The sequence below is a fragment of the Catharus ustulatus genome, chromosome 1 (genome assembly GCF_009819885.2).
Source record: "Catharus ustulatus isolate bCatUst1 chromosome 1, bCatUst1.pri.v2, whole genome shotgun sequence".
Classification (NCBI taxonomy): Eukaryota; Metazoa; Chordata; class Aves; order Passeriformes; family Turdidae; genus Catharus; species Catharus ustulatus.
Genome location: NC_046221.1, coordinates 126,650,885 through 126,674,538, shown reverse-complemented (window position 1 = coordinate 126,674,538; position 23,654 = coordinate 126,650,885). Strand labels below are relative to the sequence as shown.

Here is a 23,654-nt window from a genome sequence, read left to right as displayed (position 1 = left end):
TTCAGCACTCCTGGATCTGCTGTTATCCCTGCTGTCAGCGCTGATCACAGTGCACAGGGAAGCCTCTCCCTGTTGCCCAAGGTATGGAATCACGCGTCCCAACACGGGGCTTTTGATGGGGTGTCAGTGCCGCACTGGGCTCCCCAAAAGCAAGGCAGGCTAGCCCTGGGAGGCCTGCACAGCCCCTTCCAGCAGGTTGGTGAGCTTTCTCCACATCAGGCGTGTTGCAGGTGTGACACTGGGGGCTGCCTGGCTTGGCACAAGCAGGACGCCAACAGCAGGCGAGCAGCGACCTGTACTGTGGGTTTGTGTGTTCTCTGTTGCAGCCGGGCAGCGAGTTGGATAACTTGGAAGAGATTCTGGATGACCTGCAGAACAGCCAGTTACCACAGCTTTTCCCAGATAGCCGCCCAGGCGTGCCAGCAGGCTCGGTTGACAAGCAAGCCATCATCAATGACCTCATGCAGCTCACCAGTGACAGCAGCCCCGGCACGGCAGTGGCCAGCCAGAAACCAGCAATGAGGATCTCACAGAGCAGTGAGTGCAGCCCGAGCTCGGAGCCCCGGGTCAGCCAGGGAGGAACTGGGCAGCTCCCAGTGCTGGGCTGGTGGTGCGCGGTGACGGAGCGCCATCTGCGGTCGTCCCAGCTCCGAACACACGGGAGCTGTGTCTACTCACACCCCCTGGGAGTCTGCGTCCTCAGAGAGGTTTTCAGGGGTACCCTCACATCAAACATCCCCTGCTGTGGGGATGTGTGACACTGCTCTTGTCAGGGTTTTGGCATGGAGAGCGCGTGCATTTTTTCGCGATGCAGATCATTCCTTTCTGGCAGCTCTTGCAGCGGAAGGTGCCAAGGGAAGCTTTTCTAAGCTCACAAAGGAGTGTCTTCTAAAACCACAAGATTAGTAGAAGGACTGAAGATTAAGAATGCCCAACTTTAATTTGAGATTGTGGCTTTTAGTTGAGTCACTTCCAGCTAACAGCTTTCCTTAACCTTATTAATCAGCTTACAAATCTGCATTGAAACGTTGGTGTGCCATCACAGTATAATGCAAAGCAAGGAAGACAGGAGTCTTATGGAGTACTAATGTTGAATAAAATAGCATAAAAAAACACTGCTTCATTTTTTGCTCCTGTTGGCTAGGATGGCCACAACTATTTACTTCCTCAGATGTGCTCTAGGTTTTTTTCTTGTAAAACACAGGGTTTAGATAATATTTTTTTCCATTCGGATAGTATTAAACGAACACTGAGCCACTTTCAAATTCATTCAAGTTACTTAGAAGTGTTTAGACAAATACTAATATTCTATCAATAAATATTAGTGTTTAAACTCCTTCAGATTCTTAAATTATCACTTGTCATCTGTGTTGCTCAGAGAAGGACGCTTAGGTTTAATGTACTTTTGTGAGTATAGAGGTCCTAACAGCAGTGCCTCAGAAGTCAAAAGGAAATCTCTGTGTATGTGACATCTTCAGCGTATTCTTCCTGAAGCAAGGTTTCTCTGTTCCTCCCAGCCTTTTGGCTTTCTAGGAGTAGCTTAGCTTTAAATCTGCTTTCAGAGCTACTGGCAGTACACAGTAACAGTATGACTGTAAATGAGAATGGCTTGGTGATTAGCAGCAGTTCCATAAAAGCAGCATCCTATTGCCCACCTAAATTAAAATCCTAAAATATTTTCCCACAGCTCAGTCTTGTGTCTGTGGTGCCTGATGCCCCTAGGAACTTGTGCCTTGTGTTCAGGAGGAGAGCATACAGAAAACAGGTCCACAGAACTAGTGAGGGGTCTCTCATATGCATACAGAAAAGGAATGTAGAATGAATGTGAAATCATACACAATTCCAAAAGAGATTTGGATTTTTTTACTGGGTTTTTTTCTGAAGAAATAACCAACTTTAATTTTGCAGGTTTTAGTGAATTACATTTATTTTCAACAGACAAATATTTTTGTCTGTTGAAAAACAGAAAGGCTGCTAGATCTGCCAAATTGCTAGAGTCTGTTACATGGGGGATAGGGAGCCTCCTTCAGTCCCATCCTGACAAAGAGTAGAATAAACAGGAGGGGATGTGATCTCAGCACTATCACAGCTCATCAACTGTGTTGTTGTTTTGTGCCACATTTCCAGAATTCCTTTTTGTATTCCCTTATGTATTCCTTTTCCTTAGGGGGTGCTGGCATAGCTGCACATACAGTAACTCATTTATCTATGAGATGTGTCAGACTTCTGGACCAAACTGTTCTGAAACTGTCACCGAAGTTTAATTTTGCTTCAGTCCTTAGACTTTGTGATGGCCCTAGTCTTGAGAAAGTAGTTTTTGTTTCATAAGTAAGTTTTGTTTGCTTAGTTAAACAGGCAGACAAGACAAAACTTAAATCTCATAGTTAGGAATTAGGTGGATGTGATGTGATAGATTTTCTGTACACACATATAAGCAAATTCACCTGGCAGAGAACTTATATTAAAAAAATAAATACCTGTAAAAGTTCCTGTAGTCTGGATATAAATAAAAATAAAACTTAGAGACCTCTGTTTTGAGATATTTTTATGCATTTTAACAAGCTTACTAAACCTCATCTAAGTTTTCAGATTCAAAAGTAGGACTAATTTGACCTAAAATAAGAAAGTATTAATTTAACTTCTCAGTAATGTGATGAACACAAAAATGCAGAACTTTCTGGAAGGATGCTGTTATATCAGAGCTGCTCCTAGGGGAAGCTATCAGAAAATACTGCAAGCAATACTTTCACAAAAATATTTAATTTACTTGCATGTATTTTATGGGTATGATTGGAAATGGAATCAAAGCTACAAGGTCAGTGTTTGATTCATGTTTGAGAACTTGTTGAGCACACACAGAGGATGCTTTCATGCATTGGAACATTGCCCAAAGACCAGCTGAGCCAGATGCTTGCCAGTCGCAGCCTGAAACTCACTTTGCTAAGGCAGTCTGCTGTTTTATTTGCAGAGGCTGATTTTAAAAGCACAACCCAGAAGAAAGTATTTAGATAAAGGTGGCAGTAACCACCAAGGATGGTTCTTTTTTACCAGGATATTAGGGTGGCACAGCTCTGTTTCTGGATGGCTTTTTTTTGCTGTTGCTGAATCATGGAGGTATTTTGTTTTATTAATTAAAAAAAATTTTAAAAGCAGAAAATTAAGAGGGACGTGTTGAAATGGGGTTATGGAATTCAATATAGAGTCAGTCTGTCCTTAATTTTGAAAACTTCTTCAGAGGCACAGCTTATCCTGGAAAACTTTGCAAACTGAGGTAATTCCTAACAATCTGCCTCAGGATGGCATTTGCATGCAATTACAGTCCTACCAAGTATAAAATTAATTGGCAGTAGTATGCACATCACATAGTGGTGTATTTTGCTGTAGTGGCTCTTCTGTCAGTTAAATTGCATAATTTAAAATTTTTTAAAATATACATCATACCTGGTTTGTTTAGTGTCAGAATGTTCCATTTTGAAATTTACATTTAAATGTTAAGAAGGCATGTTTCTCAGACAGATATGGAGTGGGTAAATTATGCAACATTAGATAGCTGAGCCCAAGAGCTTTAATTGTGTCTAGGTTCTTTTCTTCTTTTATTTTTTTTTATTTGTTTTTTTACCTAGTGAAGTTTCCATTCTTGTAACTTTGCTTTTTTTTTTTTTTTTCCTCCTCCTGTCTAGCTTTTAATAACCCACGAGCAGGGCAACTGGGCAGGTTATTACCAAACCAGAATTTACCACTTGACATAACACTGCAGAATCCAACAGGTGCAGGAACCTTCCCACCCATAAGAACGAGTAGCCCCTACTCAGTGATACCTCAACCGGGACTGATGGGCAGGAATGAAGGGATGATAGGAAGTCAAGGAACTTTAGGCAACAGTAGCACAGGTAAGATGATCTTCCTTTTTTTTAATAATATACTTGAGTAACAGGCATGTGTAGGTTAACATTGGGGTTGATATCAGTGCAGATAATTGCTTTCTGTATTATCTGGACGAAATAATGTTTTGTGGGATGTTACATATTGGCATATTTATTTTTAATTTCTTTTTCTGCGTATTTTTAGTCCTGCCTTTTATGCAGTGCTTTTTACCTACCTGTAGAGATGGGTCTTTCAAAACAAAATCATGGGTAATACTGCTGCCCTTAAAATGTTGGCTTTGCCCTCAATTATCCTTTATTTAGTAGCCTTAGGTCCTTTTTGGGAACCATCAGATGTTGCAATTAACAGCATGTTCAGCTAATAATGAACAAACATGTAGCCTGTTTGACAAGAAAAGTCTGGCTGATGGATTTATTTCAACTAGTGCATGGTCTGAGATTGTGCAAGTGTGCAACAAGCACTTTAAGAGCTCTGAGTAAATAAATGGGCACTGTAAATCCTCTCAGCTGGCTATTTGGTGTCAAATTTCTATATTTAGTTGGCATCAGTATTAAAACAGACATGCAGCCAGATGCTGAAGTATTTTATTTAAGCAGTTTAGAGATCAACTTGTATTCTTTCAAGTGTCCTCTTACTTTCATGTTCTGTATATGTATTAGAGGATTTTATTCATCTTATGTATACAAGTTAGAGAATATTATTGTGTCGCTGTCTTGCTCTAGCATGGCACATCTTTCAGCTGATAGAATATGCACACAAATGGACCAAACCTGAGGATATAACACTGAAGCAAATTTTGTACAGCACCTGAAACAAATACCCTCTTCAGAGGGTTTTTCTCTGCTTATATGTCACCAAATAATTGAACTGATAAGTAATAACTGTTTGTGTGGTTTTAGTATTCATTTAGGGATGTTGCATAATGCAACTGAAAAGACAAATCTGAACCAGTAGCAGTAGTCTAACCTGAAATCAGTATTTTATATACTCTCTTGACTGATATAAAATGGAAATGTATAAATACTGTGAATGCCATCTTTGGGACTTGGGGATTTTTGTGCTGGGTTTTGCTTGAGGCTTTTTGGCTACTGTTAGAGTGTAGTGTTCTGTATATTCCAAGTGTAAATAAAACGTATGAGTTGTTTACAGTAGATGTGGGAGGACTTCCCCTATAATAACGGTAATGAACTTCAACATCTATCGGAAAGTTCCTGTGAGTAATTTCCCTGCACTGTACATTGGTCTGAGATTATCTGGGTGAGCCTTGAAGCTCTGAAGGCTCTAGGTTCCAAGTGAAAGAAGTTGCCAAAAGATGTTTGCAGAACACGAATTGATACTCAATCCCTGTAATTTGTAAGTGTGTTTGGTGTTAACATGTTGTTACTCAAGTCCCCATTCTCACTTAGCACTTGGAAAGTAAAGCACTGACACACATCAGCAAACGTGATTCATTTCCTGAGGAAGGAAGTTAAGGCTATCCACACACCCTCAGCACCTGTTGCAGACTACATGTGGGAACACTTACTCCGAGCAGCATTTCGGAAATGATAACAGGGTCTTCCTCTTGTAAGATGTATCACAGTCTCCAGTCCCTTGACTGAGCAGTGTAAGGCATCATTCTGCAGCTTTACACATCTGGATGGGCAGTTGTGGTGCTGCAGTGTGCTCTGAGGGAAACAGCTGCATTGGCATTGCTGAACACGCAGCTCCTCGGACAGCACTAGTGTTGGGGCTGTTCTGCTCATGTGCTGGTACCTGAGTGTGTTTGGCTTCTGTGCAGGAATGATTGGTGGCAGTGCCCCTCGGCCTGCCATGGCATCTGGAGACTGGGGCAGCCAGGCTCCCGCGGTGAGGGTGACCTGCGCGCCCACGGCTGGCGCCATGAACCGCCCGGTGCAGGCAGGCATGATCCGCAACCCCACGGCCAGCATCCCCTTGAGACCCAGCAGCCAGCCTGGCCCAAGGCAGATGCTTCCATCTCAGGTCATGAATATGGGTAAGTCACACGCTGAGCTGTTCCTTTCGGTGCATGCTGGATTGCAGTTAAAGATGAAGCAGGAGAAAAAAAAAGAAAGAAAAAATCCTCACTTCATTTATAGATTCGATAAGAACCGTATTTTACAGTGAAATTTTCCTGTGGACATGAGAAAGAAGATGTCTAAAATGCTAAATTTGAACACATGTTTTGAGATGGACAGTTCCTGCTATTCTGTAGCTCCACAGTTGTGTGGCCAAAGCAAGAGGGTATAAAGTTGGCTTGGTTCACTTAAGACAGTGAAGTTTTTTTAGATGAAATCCTGTGGAATGATAATCGTTCCTGGTCACTTTTACAGCAGGTGCATTATAATGCTGACTCTATGTTCACTGTTTTTCATATATTTGTCATATTCATTTTTGCATCTACAATGTTGTATCTGCTGTTTTATAATTTTGAACCAGAATACTCATGTTTTCTCATAATTTAAAAGCAAATTTTAACAAAAGAATAATGCTTTTAAGTGTAATGTTGCTGAAGTCTTAATGCTTTTGTTTTCTTTTACCATAACATAGGTTACTCAGTTGAAAGAATTAACATGAAAGTAGCTTCTGTTCAGAAAAGTTACATGGTTACTTTTTCTTGATTAGGGCCATCTGAATTGGAAATGAACATAGGAGGACCTCAGTATAGCCAACAGCAGGCACCTCCAAATCAGACTGCACCGTGGCCAGACAGCATCTTGCCTATAGAGCAGGCAACTTTTGGTAATCAGAACAGGTGAGTCTTGGTGTCACATCAGAACACAGAGAGATTTTGTAGGTCTATAATTTATACACCTCATAGAAACAAAGTTTTGCATTCACCAAATGTCCATCAATTTAATTTTTGTATTATTTTGTGCTCATGAAATGTATGTGTGTTCCAATAATATTTATAAATGCTCTCTTTGCCATGTAATGTGTTGAATGAATTGAAAGTTCTGTATCACAGTGAATGCTGCCAGCACTTGAGGTATAGTTGCACCATTTTTCACCTCTGGAGCATTAATGTGGGCATGATTCTGTCTGAGTTTGCTGTTCTCATTGTTAACAATTACACTTAACACTAAATGTGGAAGAGTGCCAGTAGTACTAGCCACAACTATGCAGTCATAATGTCTGTCCCTTCCTGCAGCGGGGTAGCATTTTAAGTGATGGAGGGCATGGTTAATTATGTTTTGTTTGGGTTTTTTTAATTGACCTAAATTCTATAAAAGAGGAGGAAGGAAAGCTGAAGTGAAAGGAAGGCTGCCTCTTCCCTGAAGTTAGCTCCTCCTCAGGTAATCAGAACTGCAGTTTGGTCACAACTCATTGACTCATATGTAATGTATTAATAACTTCATTCATCATCACGACTTTTAAATGATGGCACAACTGTCATAAGCAGCTTACACTTCTTTAAAAAGAACCATGTCTTCTCCAAAAGGTTTGCAGCTTACTTTAGAGAGACTATGTATATATGGAATGTCTAAGGAATGCAAAAGGGACAAGCAAGTGCAAAAATGTTGAAAATATTTTCAGTTGTGTGAGTAGTAAATTGGGGGATCACTGAAAAGAAAATGAAGTGGATACATGTGGGGAAAAGAAGTGTGTTTGAAAAAAATGTTAATCTTCTGACTACATTCTCTTAGTTTTCATTAGGATGTCAGAAAATATTAGCCATACATATATGTGGCATTTTCTTTGTTATATTCCATATTTTTCAAGCTGTTTCCTGGTTTTTCCGTCATTTAGCATATCATATGCAAAATGCGTAATTATTCACTTCAAAAATTGCACCTTAAAGGAAAATACAGGATCATGTCTGGTCAGCAAACCAGGCAGTTAATTCTTCAATTTTTTTTTACATTTACATTTCTCATAATTTCCTGATAGCTGAGATAGTGGAGAAAATTCCCATTACATTGCATCTGAAAGTAACAATACTTTGATCATTTACACCCCAGCTGGAGGTGATTAATTGGGAGATGCTGTCATTTTTTGCTTTATTAATCTCCAATACTGGTATTTTTATAATCTGATTGTTGCCATGTATTAAATGAGTAAAAATAATTCTTAAATTAAAAATTAAAATTGTCACTGGGGTATATAAAAGAAATTGAGAAATTGTAAGTAATTGTCATTTTTTAATATACAGAATTTGACAAATGTTTTAATGGTTTTTTTATCATGGATGTTCATGCTTATTTGGAATTTCAGGAAGGGTTTTTTTCCTAGCCTCATCGATTGTTTTTCCATATAATAGATCCCTTCTTATAAGTTATCTTCAGAGTTTGTAAGCAATTTGACTCAAAGGATTTTTTTTACACTTCTATTTTACTGATTTATAATTTCATCTATGAGAGTTGAAGAAATTTCTCTGTATGTGAGTTTGATTAATACTGTGCAATGTTTTAAAGGTGTGTCATATTCTTTTTTTTTTCTCACTGTCTGGGATCCAGTTAAAAAGAATATATTTTTATTAGTTTTCCTGCCTGCCATTCTTTGAGTTCATTCAGTGTGTAGCCTGACGATGCAGCTCTCCTGCTTAGCTTTGACATAGAGATTAGACTTCCATGGCAACCATATATCTCATTATGGAAACTAAATACACAAACATGTTTCTTTGTTTTTTCTAAACAGACATGTAAAAAGGGTTCACATATAGTGCTTTTCCTCCTTCCGTGGGTGACAGCTTTTGTTGTCTCTGAGTAATTACCTGGGATGGGATTCTTCCGTGATGTGCATATTGTAGCTGCCCTTGCCTGCAGAATGCTCTGCTCTTTATATTTTCTATTGCAGTTTTGTGGTAGCATGTGTGAAGCAGGGCAGGTGTGTGAACAGCAGAACAAAAACATGTCATTTGCCTGCAGATAAGGTGTTATTTCAGATTTAGTGTGTTACTTGGGAAGTTTTGTCCTTTGGGTTTATAATAAACCTTTATTCTGCCTTTGTAACTGTGAGTGTGCTTCGCATATAAATTCAGGGGTGAGGTAAGCGGGGTTTATAGAGCCATCACATGCTGCCTGACAGTACCCAAATTCTTGCTGATGTCCTTCCAAGGCACATAACCGAGTATATAAACTGGTACCCAAGTGTGCATTTAGGGTGAGCAGTGTTTTGCTGCAAACAAAAAGGGGAATGCTCTTTTCTCCCTGATCCCTCATGCTCCTGCCCAGCTCTTCCAGATGTTCAGTTTGTGTGAGCTCAGACAATCCACAGACCTGTCTGTGACCTCTTTGGCTGTTTAGCCTGATAGAAAACCAGCTAAGGGCAGAGTGTATGGAATGAATACTACTTGTGATAGTATACTTGATCTGACATGGGACATTCGCAGTTACAACTAGTTTTTTAAAACAGTTATTTAGCCTTCTGTCTTCAGTGACTATATTCTATACTGACATCTGTGTTCCTCTGCTGACCCTGTAATATGCAGTCAGCACTCAGGCTACCTTTGGTGGGCTCTCTTTCTTGTCAGATATAACACATTGTAGGGCCTTGACAGGCATTAATCACACTGTATAGTTACTTCTTTGGGTAGCATAACTTCCATCCAGAATAACTTTCTAAATAAAATTGGCAGCGATTAAAATAATTTCTGTCTCCACTTGTTAGTTCAGTTTGAGTACTAATCCTCTGATATTATTTCATGTTTTCCAGCAACTGTTTGCCAACCAACCCTGTGTTCATGTTTTCACAGGCAACCGTTTGGCAGCTCACCAGATGATCTCTTGTGTAATCATCCTTCATCAGAGTCACCAAGTGATGAGGGCGCTCTCCTGGATCAGCTTTACATGGCATTAAGGAATTTTGATGGTTTAGAAGAAATCGACAGGGCTCTAGGAATACCAGAACTAGTGAGCCAGGTATACTGGACATGGTATTTTGCATATATTAGATATTGCTTTTATAGGCTATGTTGTCGAGGTGGATTTGAAGAAGGGCATTATAAAACACTTCTTGCGAGCTAGGCTGGTGGAGGTAATTTAATGGCTCAGTATCACCTGAAAACCTTCCCTCAGTGCCTGGTTTAGTCTTCCTCTCCTCACCTAGATCTCCTTCTTCTGACCTGCTTTATGCAACTAAACTGACCAAAACAAAAAACTGGTGATCAGAGGAACAGCTGTAGGGGGACAAAGGTAAGATCATGGCCAGCAACAGAGTATAGGAAAGAGGAAAATAAGAGCATGAAGACCTAGGAGCAGGATCAAGAGTTGAGTGTGACGGGGGCAACAAGCTTTTGGATTAGCAAATCTGAGATGTGTAAATTCACCTGTGGTTTTTTCTTTAGTTGATTAATGTGTTAAGGGATGAGTTTTATCTGAAGCAGCTGATTTCACTCCAAACACTTAAACAATTTTTTTTTAAATTACGAGCATGCTTACTACACGTTGTTCTATGCTTTTTCATTCTTTCTTCCCCACAGTTATTTTTGTTGACTTCCATGTAGTTCTTGCCTGTTTTAGTCTTATATGCTGCAAAAAAAAGTGAGAAAAATAAAGGTATTTTGAGTAAAAGTTAGTTCCTGACATTTCTGGCATCAGAATTTTATTTCCAAAATCAGTATATGTTTGTATAATGACTTCATATTCTCAGAGGAGTCTGCAATACCCATTACATTCCCCAGCACTCATCAGCACCGAGAGCATAACTTCTGAAGTAGCTCTGCATTTTAGATATGAAATAGGACCAATGGAATTCTGCTTTGAACATGAGAAAGCTATCTCCAAACCTATTTGGTACAACACAGAAGTCACTGAGGTGTAGAACTGGCGATACAATTTATTGGTGAACTTCAATTTTGTGGTATGAAACTTTCATGCAATATTATTTAGGTTTTTGAATACCACCACCAGAAATTATGAATAATGGTTTTTTTCAAACTAAGCAAAAAATATGTTTCTATTTAATTAATAATTCAGTGGAAACAGTTAAAGGATCTTGCAGATAAGAGAACTGCTTCATTTTAAAACATGTTTTTTAAATAGCCTTGGAACATTTTTTACAGCAGCTTAAAGACTTTCATGAGGGCACTGAAATTTAGATTAACTTCATTTTCAAGGTCAGTATGGAATAAGCTATAAAATTATTCTGGCTAAAGCAAGTATTAGGGAAGTATCTAGAATAGAATTTAGAATTGTATTAGTTTATTTATGCTAATGGATAATCAGTTAGTGCAAAAGCACCCTGAAAGAATTAGGCACTCTGTTCACATTACATTCTGTAATAGTTTCAGGCATCTTTATTTGAAGTCGTTACTTTGCTTAAAGATACTGATAAAAATCTACTTATTCATTTGTAATACATTTGAATTTATCTCAGATTCAATGGCAAAAATGCCCTGGCATCACTTAATTTACAGATTTTGATCTAGCATTTGTCATTTCAGGGTTTTATTAATTAGAAGAGTAATACAATGTTCGGTGTAAAGAACACAACAAAGATTGTCAGGTTTGTTTAAAAAAAAAAAACAGCAAAACAAAGAAAACGAGAGAGGAGGAATTTATCTCAGTTAATATATTTTGATAGCAAAATATACAATTCTGCTTGTTTTTAAGTTTTATATTGAGGTAAAGAAAGCTGCTTCAAAACATTCACATCCCAGAAGGTTGTTTTCGCAGGCTGTCCGTATTAGTCCCATATAATCCTCTGGGAAGCCGCGTCCCACCAACTGTTGCTATTGTTTGTGTGTTCCTGCAGAGCCAAGCTGTCGACCCCGAGACCTTCCCGAGCCAGGAGTCCAGCATGCTGATGGAGCAGAAGGCTCCGGTGTTCTCGCAGCAGTACGCGGCGCAGGCGCAGATGGCGCAGGGCAGCTACGCGCCCATGCAGGACCCAAGCTTCCATGCCATGGGGCAGCGCCCTGGCTACACCGCCCTGCGCATGCAGCCCCGGCCCGGCCTGCGGCCCGCGGGCATCGTGCAGAACCAGCCCAACCAGCTGAGGCTCCAGCTGCAGCACCGCCTCCAGGCCCAGCAGGTACTGCCCCGCCGTGCCCACCTGTCACCAACGTAAAAGTGGAACGAAGCATGACCTGGTCTATTCGGAGCAAGCTAACACTTGCTCCAAATAGACCAGGTCTTGCTTCGTTCCACTTGTAAGCTAAAATTTAACAGGAGCCACTATGAGTTTTGACAAGATTGGGCCTTGCACATTCTCTTTTTTGATCTTCTCTTTTGGCGTCTTCATGTTATTCTTTGTACGATGCAAGAACATGACCAGTATTTAAGGCTAGATCTCACCAAGTCTTTGAGCAAGGTTACTACGTCTTTTTCTATTTGTTGTATTTTGATCATTCTGCCAATCTAACTGCTTTTATTGCTGCCTGTTACCTCATCCTTTTTTTTCCTTGGCCTTGCTCTGCTTCTGAGAATTTAAGTTCTACTTTCTTGGGTTTTTTTTAAATACATAGGTTTCTAGTACTATCAGTGAGATATCAATGCTTTTTGTATTTAAGGAGGAAAGATAACTTCTCCTTTAGTTATCTAATTTGGAGTAAACCTCAACAGTCCAGTCCCAAAGTGAAATAGAGCAGGAACTATGAAGGGAGCATGTTTGGTATAAACAGCATAGTGCCTATGTTCTTATTTTAATGCTGTATTATCTCTTTAAGAAACAGTATTCTGTGAATGGTAGTAGGATTTGAGGAGGAAAATTAGTCACTGCTTGGATATGTAGAACTCGGTCTACAGACCAGCTGATCAGGGGAATAGATACATATGAGTCTATATGTAATACTTCTATTTTCCCTTTCCTTCTAAAAACTTTTGGGTTTTGGTGTTGGGGTGGTTTCTGTTTTTCTTCTCCTTAGAATCGGCAGCCACTGATAAATCAGATCAGCAGTGTCTCCAATATGAATCTGTCTTTGAGAACTGGAGTGCCAACACAGGTGAGAAAAATAATACCTTTTACAAAAGACAGTTGCTTCCTTTTTTGCTTTCTCGCCCCAATATAATACAATAGTAATGCTATGTGGCAAGTACAGTTTCAATACAAATATTGCGATCTGTGAGATCAGGAGTATTTTACTGTTTTATTTGTGAGAGTCATTCCCATTTTTACATGGGATGGATGAGTGCTTAATAAAGATTTGATATAACTGCATTTTTAACCATGCTTCTCATTTCCTAAAGATGTGTGGTTTTAATGAGCTGCTCTATTTGCAAGTACAAATCACTGCAGCTTTAAACACTGGTATTATTTCCGTTACTGACTCTTGCACTGTTGGAAGTCTTTCCCAGCAGAAATGTTAGCAAGATTATTCTCTCCTGCTTTATATTTTTTGTTACTTGTGTGATGAGGGGGGAAAAAGCTGGAATCTTTGAGGTTGCTCTAGTGGAGATGCCTCTGCTGGTTGGGTTACCTTGGAAGGGTTATTGATGGGGGTGGTGGTTTTCCCCCAGGGCCCCATCAACGCGCAGATGCTGGCGCAGAGGCAGCGGGAGATCCTGAGCCAGCACCTGCGGCAGCGGCAGATGCAGCAGCAGCAGCAGCAGGTGCAGCAGCGGACGCTGATGATGCGAGGGCAAAGCCTGAGCATGACCCCCAGCATGGTGGCCACCGGTGGCATCCCAGCAACCATGAGCAACCCACGCATGCCGCAGGCAAATGCACAGCAGTTCCCATTTCCTCCGAACTACGGTACTGGTTCCACTCCCTCTCCATGTGTTTTGTCAGGCCTTACTCTCCCATGTTCCCTCCCCTCAGTGCTGGGTCCGAGCCCCTGGTCCACAGGCTCTTGCCTGGCTCCCTGGGAACAGTGGTAAGCAGGGCATTTTGGACCCCTTGGAGGTTCCGCTTTCCTCGCTCTAGTACAAGTTATTCTCCAAGCACTGCTCTTTCTTTGAGCAGCAGCAGAAGTGCAGTGTGTGTGTTTGTTTATATATATATATATGCAGATAAATATGTGTACACACATATATGTGTATGTATTTGCTTGATGGACTCTGAATTTTGAGTGAGCTAAACAAATACCTTTTCAATTTAAGTAATATAAATCAGTTTTAAATAAAGCATTCGAATTCCTACACCTAACCCAATGTGTAATATGATAATTAATACCGTTTCCTTTCTTTGTTTTACAAAGCCACAAACCACTTTATTCTGGGCAGTTACCTCCATATGGTTATTATTATACAGTTTTTTTATCTATACCTACTGTATGTGTTATAATTATATTAAATAATATGTTATGTGAAAGTTACGCTGATATAACAAATTATATCCATCCAAAAGAAAATTCGCTGTCTGCACTTACCAGATGATAAAAGTGTGTGTAAAGAGACATCAGCCGGTATGAGCTCTTGGTTTGTTTAACTCTGAATGTGCAGTGGGTAATTTCTCATTTTCTTCCTCAGGTATTAGTCAGCAGCCCGATCCAGGCTTCACAGGGGCCACCACTCCTCAGAGTCCACTGATGTCACCAAGGCTGGCTCACACTCAAAGCCCCATGATTCAGCAGTCTCAGGCTAATCCTGCCTATCAGTCCTCTACGGAGATGAATGGGTGGGCACAAGGGAATATGGGTGGTAACAGGTAAATCCAGAAGAAAACCAAAATGAACACACGGAGTAATGGGGTCATTTATGGTCTACACTTATTTATGGGCTCATTTTATGTAACTGTTTGCATGTTTGTTTGTTTGTTGTTAACTATCTATCCTAAAAGAGATTTCTTTTCAATTTGGCTTGACGAGTTGGTTTAAATTCTATCTTCCTACAAGCCAAAGTGAGTGCACAGCTAAAAGACCTGCATCCACTCAATGCATTGCTTTGTCTGTTACAACTGATCAAACACTGTGTGCCCTTAAGAAGCACCTGTGCTACACAGTGAATTCCAGCCCCTAATGTTTGTGTGGATGCATTTCTTCTGCATATGACTTTCATCCCACATTGCTTTCCACATGGCTGGATCAGCTAAGCCAGAGCCTGTGCATTCCCTACTGCTCTGGAATTGCAGTGACTGGATTATCACCTCCCACTTTAAATGCTGGAGTGTAACCAGGTTGAGCCCATTAGTGCTTGCACATGCTGGGGGTCAGCACAGAGCTGTCATTCCCTGACAGCATTGTAGCAATGCCTCATGCATGCAGTCACCTTTTCAGCTGAGGCCCCTACCCCAGTGGGTGTAGCTCCAATAATCAGTCTGTCCAAATCAAATGGGTTGGATGTTGAACAACATCAGTAGGCAGCAATGAGCTTCCAGATGGCAATGATCTGAGCTTTTCCTTGGAAGATGGGAGAAGCTATCAGATGGGAGAAGCCTGTATCACTTGGCGCTGGGTACACACAGCTGTCTCTAGCACAGGTGCTTTTGTCATCCTGAAGTTCTCAGACTTACTGTCCCAGCACAGCAACAAATCTTTTTCCTGCTAGTTGACAAAGATTTAATAAACCCAAAACACCAGTATTTTATTGATGAGGCTAATCCAAGTAAAGTTTCCCCTAAAGCAGCTGATTTATCCTCATCCTTGTCCATGCCTGTTGCTCATGGTCTTCCTGAAGCATCTGCAGGAGGCGTAGCTGCCGCTGTCGTGGCTTCTGCCAAAAGTGACAGCAGGAGTAGCTCCATAAGTCCAATGGTTGGCTTTGCTGAACTGCAGCTCTACAGCAGAGATGTGTCAAATGTGCTTACACAAGCCACTGAGTATGCACAATGATCTGTAGTGTACTGTTTCAGCCATCCAGATAACAACTTAAAAATGGGGTGAGGTGGCCTGAAAAGACAGGGAATGGGAAGGAGGAGAATGGTGGGATTTTCCGGGTTTGGTCCTGTGCCCAGAATGCTGTTGCACTCCACCAGGTCTCAGAGTGCACAGCAATAGCCTAACAGAGGGCAAGGTTGAGTGTTAACCCTGAAATGTGTCCTCAGCTGTGGGAGCAGTGCTTCACAGGGAAGGGAAAGTCAGCCATGATACTGAGACACAGCAGCCCTTCCAGTATTTCAGTCTAATGCACATCCTCTAAACAGACACATTGTCAGTAAATAATTCCTTCATTGGCTATTGAATTATGCTCAAAGACTAGAAAAGACTGATGTGTAAACAGTGAAGTGCATTGTAGGAAATGTAAGTAAGTCTCTCATATGGCTTTCAATATAATGAGAAGGAAGATACTGTCCAGAAAGCACTTGGACTGAATAAAATCTGAATGAAGTTTTCCAGTTACCCCTGTTTAAGTTGTTCAGATATGCCCTTAAAGAAACATAGAGGGTAATTGTCTTAGACTTTGTTATTTCTTACAGTGCCACATTTTCAAAACCTGATGCTAAGACCCAGTAAATAAATTTCTGCACAATTGCATGTCTGTATTTGTGGACCCACTTGCCATAATTGTATGTGCAAATCTGGTATTCATATATGCAAATAGCCTAGTTTGCAAAAAAGAAAGTTTATTACCCTGTCTATAATTTCAGCTCAACAGTCCTGTGCTGTGCTAAACTGGAGGTTAAAGGTGTTTTCCTCTCCCTCCAAACATTGCTTTAAAATACCTACAAAGTTCCTTTAGACAGCTAATTGGCTGTTCTTGCATATGCATAACAGATTTGTACTCTGCCATAGTTCCACACGCAAAGGCATGCATTTTTGTACACAGACATGGGACCTTAAATTTTGAAAATCTACTCCTTAGATATTAATACAGCTGAAAACTAGTTTTTCCTTTGAAGTTGGAATAAATGACAGTATATACAAATCCTAGCTTAAGATATATTTTAAAGAGTTTCTTAGTGGCTTCAGCATTCTAGGTCTGACACATTGCTTTTTCCATTCCTTGCTATAGCATGTTTTCACAACAGTCCCCACCACATTTTGGGCAGCAAGCAAGCACCAGCATGTACAACAATAACATGAACATCAGTGTATCCATGGCAACCAACACAAGTGGTATGAACAACATGAACCAGATGACAGGGCAGATCAGCATGACCTCAGCGACCTCTGTGCCTACATCAGGGTTGTCCTCCATGGGTCCTGAGCAGGTGAGAATCTAAGGATGTGAGTTGACAGCTGGAAGATTTGCTTTTACTTCCAACAGTTTTTCAGGTCCACTGCATTATGTTTCTCTTACTAGTTGTCCTGAGAAATGATGATGTTAAAAGGGTTTGGTTTTAGCTCTGCACTCAAATACCCAAAGTGACCAGTGAGGTAGAGAACACTGTAGGTAGCTCCTGGACTTCCATGGGAAGCACGTGCTGCTGATGGTAGCTCCTGTGCTCAGTAGGTAAGTGTCTGTAGGCAGTTGCAGTTGCTGATTTTCCCTGCAGTGGAGGCTAGAACTGGATGGCAAGCAGCTGCTTCCTAGAGAGAAGAGTGGAAGCTGCCAGTATGGGCAGGGTTTGGAAGATGCTTCAACTGCCACAGTGTTTGTAGTCCCAGACAATGAATATTCAATCAGCTTTCAGAACTATCCATGTGGCAACTTTACAAGCACTAAATGCACTTTTTTAATGTGGTGCATATAAAACAGGTTGCTGAATCAATAGGTAAGTAACCTGTTCTTTTCTGCTGAGAGGATGTTTACTTATTCTGATTTGATACTGCTACTTAGGATATCTGAAATAAGAAAAAATAACATTTCTGTTTGTCAACCTGCAGTTAAACTCCCTCAGTACATTAATAAGTGTTTGACAAACAAATCCTCTTAATTAACATATATTTGTTTCAAAGCTAACCTTCAGCTTGTTCAAAACACAGCTTGTTCAAAAACACAGGCTTGAAATTACGGACTTTTATTTGAAATATTGGCAGGAAAGTACTTCCTGTGTCTTCAGGAAACATCTTCTACTATGGACATCTCTTGCTAAAACTTTTTTCTGTTACCATAATGTTCCAGTTTAAAGCTGGTTATGATGATTGCTTGTTAATGTATTACTTTTTTCCAGCCTGAATTTGAAAACAGAGTATTCATTTTTTTGAGTTTGTTCTATAACTTAAATAGCTATTTTCTTTTATTTTAGACATTCAACTTTGTTTTGTTAGCTTGAGATTGTTGAATTGTTTAGTTTTGGAGTTGGGGATTTTTCTTGTAAGCCAAACAAGCCACAGTTTTTCAGACTCTTAGGTTTTAAATTCCCTTTCCTTTCCTGCAGCTGTTCTAGTTTGAATCAGTATTTCCCAAGCACCAGAGCCATGTGCATGACACCAGTTCTTCCCCATTTCTCTTGGAATACTCTGACAGATATAGCTGCACATCACATTTGTCTTTTACAGCTGCTACATACTGGTGACCCAAAGTAATTGTGATACTCCCAAATCTGTCACCTTCTCTGATATTCCCAGTTGCTAGGCCCAGTTATAACAGACTTTGTTTATTTGTAGTTCCCAAGTTAATAGAGTTGCACACATTTACTGTAATAAAACAGTAGTAAAACCAAAAAAGAGAGGGGATTTAAAGGTGATTACATGGTCTGATTTCTCAGCATACCCATGCTAACCAGTTTTTCCTAGGAAGTTGAATTGACAAACTGCATTGGAGAAACAGATCTGGTTTTATTTCAAAGATTTCTGTGCAGGCTACTGTTTCCCCTGGGCCAGCTATCACACTGCTTTTCCTTCCTGTTAGACTACAAAATCTTGTTTCAAGATAGCATTTATGTAACTTCTAGTAAGCTGAATAGGCTGAGGTTCTTTATCCATCTCAACATTTGGGTTTCAGCCCATCAGTCCCTTTTTTGGATCTGCTTTAAACTCTGTTGTTGTTACCTCCTCCTAGAAATGTGAATGGAGTAGCCAGAGACAATGATTGAACAGTGACTGCACCAAAGCTGTGTAGAGTCAAATCCTGCTTGTAATTTCTCTTCCAGTCTATGGGTTGCCTTGGTTCTTTTGTTGACAATGTCACACTGGAACCCTTATGATCGTCCCCCAAATTCTCCTCAACACATTTTACATGGATGAAATCTGCATTCTTTGTTCCCAAAAGTATTGCCTCTCTCCTGTCTCCATCAAATTGCATTTCTTAGATCATGTTTGTTAAAGGGAAGTGCTGTGCCTCATTCTGTAACAGTAACCTGTTTTCCTCCTGATTTACAACCTCAGCACTGTGTCATCTGCAGGCAAATGTTTTATGCTTGGTCTAGGTCAGAGGTGGCCATCTGACAGCTGAGGGGCCATTTCTGGGCCACGAGACAGTACTTTGTAGTCCTCAGGAACGTGCTGTACTGCTTTGCATTTTCGTTCTTGAGAAACATGAATAACTAAAAATGTATACTTGAATACTAAAATTGACACCTTCTTTTCCTGTTTTCAGGGCACAGTGTTTTAGTGTGTGCATCTTTATTTAGCAATTGAGCTAGACTCTGCTGAAATTTTTCTTGTAACTGGTGGTTTTCAAAGTGACTGTATTTTCTGTAATTCTGCTGACTGATGCCATTTCATTCATTCTTTGGGGTTTTCTTATACTGTCACCTACACTTCTGTTTACTTATTAAGTGTCACTTTTTGTTCCATAATACATCATTTCAACTTCACATGCTTGCCTCTTTCTAACCGCAGTGAGAGTAACAGTGATTCACTGTTAACTCTGTGCGAACGTGTTCTCGCTTTTGAAAAAAACTCAACGTTATTACTGTTGGATGATTTTGGAAGCTAGATCTTATTACCTAACAATAAACAGCTGTGCCTGGTGAGAAGCAGGTATATTACCCCTGGTACCAGACAGATTTTGTTGGCTCTCTCTCCTCTCTTGTTGTGGCGCTATGCTGTATCATGCAGATATATCCAGAGCTCAGAAATACTAAGCTTGGTGTTTATCTGATCATACTTGTGTTATCTCCAACTTTTGTTTACCACCTAGGTTCCCAACATCACCAAGCAGAAAGATTGTGGCCAAAATGGGCTTGGTAATTATTACATACTTACAGGATCTTTTATATATTGTCTATATTTGAGGGATGAGATCATGTCTCATTAGCATCTTCTCTCTTATAATTAAGTTAAATCTCTTCGGGCTGCTCTTACTGGTGTTTATTCTAGGAGGCTGCTACCAGGAATGCTGAAATGCTAGGTGCCAGGTGTGCAGGTTTCTCATATCCAAAACAGCTTCCCCAGGCATCAAGAAAGTAAACCTTCCTGGTGTTGCACCATACAGAGATCTTACTGTGCCCTTGTCCTCATCTTCTTGTTTGCACAGTGGACTATTGCCATGGTTTTACCTGTTACATATTTTGCATCATGGATCTGTACTATTTACTGAGCTATCAAAGAAGCAGTTTGAAACCTGTGCAAGTAAAGAGATTTTTCACTGTATGAAGTAAGCCCCTATTTAGAAGTCCTCAGAGTAGTTATGTAATAATCTGCGCAGGGCAGTACTCCCCAGGCCAAAATTATCATGGCATTTAAGAAGAGTTATCTTGAAATGATGTTCTGATTTTGTTCAGCATACCAGATTAAAGGAGCTCTGGAGTGGTAGGAAACTCTACTTGTTAGACACCTTGTACCTAACTTGGTTTACAGGAGATTGATTATTTATTTTGCTTAATTGCAATGGAATTGTAAAACATATTTGTTCTTTTTTGGTCAGATTTCATATATGATAACTCCACTTTACCTTTCTTCAGAAAATTATAAAAACCTTCCCATTTCTTGGTCCTTCTCCATACTTTTCTAATTGAATTTTTTTTCAGTCAGAAAAGTTAATATGAGGTGTTTTTATTTAAGGTCTTCTGAAGCAAATGTATTCATGTAACAAAATAGCGGGGGGGTTGTTGGTTTTTTAAGTTTGGGTTGGGATTTTTTTGTATCTGATACCACATCAATCAGGATTCTTGCATCATCACTGGGAAAGAGATTCTTCAGTAGAAATTTCATTGATGCCTTTGTTCCTTTTGTAGTGGCCTGGAAAACCTTCCTTTTCCATACCTGTCCTAAGTGCCATGAGGCAAATCATACAGTCATCATTTGGTTCCAAAACTGCTGTTGAATTAGAACACAAATTTTTTATTTCTGCTTTCATTTTTACCTCCCTTTGTCTGCTGAACAATCAGAAGAGGTATTTGTGCTTGCACATTCTAATGAATGTTGATTAGTAACAGAAAACACTTTTTAAACATGGATTCATCAAATGTAGGCAGATAGAGCTGCAAAGCTGTCTATTATCTTTCTTTCTGAATAAAATAATGTGATTCTCTACCCTTCTAATTTAAATTTTCACATTCAGGTTTAAAAATCTCTCCAAACAGCAGAAAGCATCACTAGGAGGCTTGCAGCACTTAATCAATTTCTTTGGAGTTAAAATTCCTATGGCAAAAATATTTAAAGTTTTCAATCTTTTCCATCAAATTGCAGTCTTGTCTCTGGCAGGATTGGAAACAAATCTTTAGGTGGCTGCATATGAATGCATTTTTCAAAATTAGTGAATGGCAACAGAAATAACAGTAAGAAGGACCTGAAATGAGAAGACTTTGTGTGGTAAATTCAAGACAGTCTTCCTCGACAAGAGAAGGCTGAGACAGGATCTTACTAATATATATGTCAGGAGTGAGGGTGTCAAGAGGGAAGTAACAGAGAGAATTGACTCTAGAAAGTCTTCCTAGAAAGAGGTTTCTTTCCTTCCCTGTAAAACTTCTAAGGAAAGCTGTCTCTTCTAATATTTCAGAATCTTGCTGAAGGGCTCTTTTCTGTGTTTTAGGCCAGTTCCTACATGGTGAGATTAATCCTTTGACTGAGAAAGCAATGCTGTTAATTTGGCAAACTACTCTTTCCACATAACGAAACATGACAGACCTTTTGGTTGTGCAGAAATGCCCAGCTTCTATACTTTCTGTGACTGTGTGACTGTGTTCAGAAAACTGTGGAGACCATCCTTTGGGAAAGCATGCCACTGTACATTTTGCCATTTAATGTTATCTTTCTCCCATTGCTTACAAACAGACAAGTATTGTTGAAACTAAGTCAGTGGTTGGTATAATTTAGCCTACATGCTATCTCATCGGGCTTTGAGAAAGGTGTGTGATGGTTTGCAAGCAGCAAACATTGTGTCATTGAGGTTAGGAAGGTAGTTACATGTTTCTGCTTTCAGAATTTTGATAGCAGAGATGTCCTCTTCAGATAACACTGACCTGATTTATGGAACCTGCTTTGTAAAACATGCATAGCATCAGGAATATATATACTATGCATAGTACCAAGAATGAAATATTTGTTATTGACTGTGGAGCAGAATAATGTGAGACAGATGCTGTGCAAGAGGAGTGCCTGGCTCCTGTCAATCCCTGACTTTAGCATCATCTCAGGAGTGGGCATTGGTACATGCAACTAGTGTAATGATCTGTAATGCTTCTTCTTAATTCCCAGCCCTCCTCCCAATATATTTTTTGATTCATTCTCCTTAATATCTTGTTGCCAACAGGTTAATGATCCTGCTATGAGGGGAGGCAATCTCTTTCCAAACCAGCTGCCTGGAATGGATATGATAAAGCAGGATGGAGATGCAGCACGGGTAAGAAATGGGGTACAGGCGCGGCAGAACTGGGACTATACTGCAGCTGGAGCAGATATGGAATCTTTTTACGTACAAAGTTACAAGTGCCCTGGATAATAGTACCTAATGTGAGGGAGGATGGTTCTACAGACACAGAGAAGGGAGGGACAAACGGACGGATGGACAGACGGAGCGCGGCTGAGCGGCGCGGGGGAGGCTCCACCTAGTGGTGGCTCCTGGGTCAGGGCACGGTGATGTTCCCTGCTGTTAAAGAGGAATTTTAGTAATAGGGGAGACTGGAAACATCTCTCTGAAAAGTTAATAACATGAATGAAAATTAAGAATGTGAAAGTACCGAGGCAGAACTAACCATACAGATATTTTATTGTATCCCTGTCTTTTTTGTATTCATATGTGTTTAAAACTTTGAGGATGCCAGTTCTCCTCACACCTTCATTGCTCATATAAACATAAAAATATCTGTCTCCAAGAGTGGGAGATCTGCACGTAAAGAGTTTCTTCTGCAGCCATGTCATGGTCACTTTGATTAATTAAAAGATGCAGTGTATTCTGCTCTAGCAGAAGTTGTTATATACCAAGGCATTATTGCAGAATCATAAATTGGTTTGGGTTGGAAAGGACCTTAAAGATATCTACTTCCAACCCTCTGCCATGGACAGAGATACCCCCTGCCAGTAGATCAGCTTGCTCACAGCCCCATCCAACACTGAATACTTCCTGGGATGAGCCACCCGTAGCTTGTCTGGGCATCCTGTTCCAGTGCCTCATCACATTCACAGTAATGAATTTCTTCTTATATTTCATCTTAACCTACTCTTTTTCACTTTAAAGCCATTGCCCACTATCCTGTCACTATATGCCATTGTTAAAAGTTCCTCTCCAGCTTGCTTATGGGCCTTTTTATGTACTGGGAGGTTGCTCGAAGGTCTCCTACTTAGTGCATTCCCTAACCAGTTAAATTTAATGTGCTAAGAGAAGCCTGGCTGTCAAAGTAGAAAATACCAGGTGCTGCTGAGGAAAGAAAGGGAATAAGGGTGTTGAAACAGAAGCAGACTGAAGGAGGGGGTAGATTTTAAATAATTGTTGAAGAGGGAAGAAAAAGAGAGTGAGTGTGACAGAAAGGGTAGAGGCAATCGTGGAGGGAAGTCAGGGTGCAGGTGGAAAGAAATGAGTGGCATGACTTTCGGCAGGGAATCTCTGGGGTGTAAAATTACAGTAAGGGAGTCAGTGCCATGATAATGGAAGGGACAGTAGCAATGCATAAGGGAAGAAAAGCAACTTCTTCAAGCCTCTCAGTTTATTTTGGAAAGGTACATCAGACTGCACTTCATGATT

General features: G+C 40.2%; 1 protein-coding gene across 3 annotated transcripts in view; it reads left to right on the top strand.

The window, feature by feature from the left end:
• Positions 1-23,654, top strand: part of NCOA2 (nuclear receptor coactivator 2) — a 189,892-nt gene that overhangs the window by 160,527 nt on the left and 5,711 nt on the right. For all 3 annotated transcript variants that reach the window (XM_033053141.2, XM_033053133.2, XM_033053148.2), the window contains 11 exons: positions 327-537; positions 3,681-3,890; positions 5,666-5,881; positions 6,511-6,640; positions 9,581-9,746; positions 11,581-11,859; positions 12,692-12,769; positions 13,284-13,521; positions 14,238-14,415; positions 16,659-16,857; positions 22,227-22,316. In XM_033053141.2, the coding sequence (XP_032909032.1) occupies positions 327-537; positions 3,681-3,890; positions 5,666-5,881; positions 6,511-6,640; positions 9,581-9,746; positions 11,581-11,859; positions 12,692-12,769; positions 13,284-13,521; positions 14,238-14,415; positions 16,659-16,857; positions 22,227-22,316 (1,995 nt within the window). The remainder of the gene's footprint in view (positions 1-326; positions 538-3,680; positions 3,891-5,665; positions 5,882-6,510; positions 6,641-9,580; positions 9,747-11,580; positions 11,860-12,691; positions 12,770-13,283; positions 13,522-14,237; positions 14,416-16,658; positions 16,858-22,226; positions 22,317-23,654) is intronic.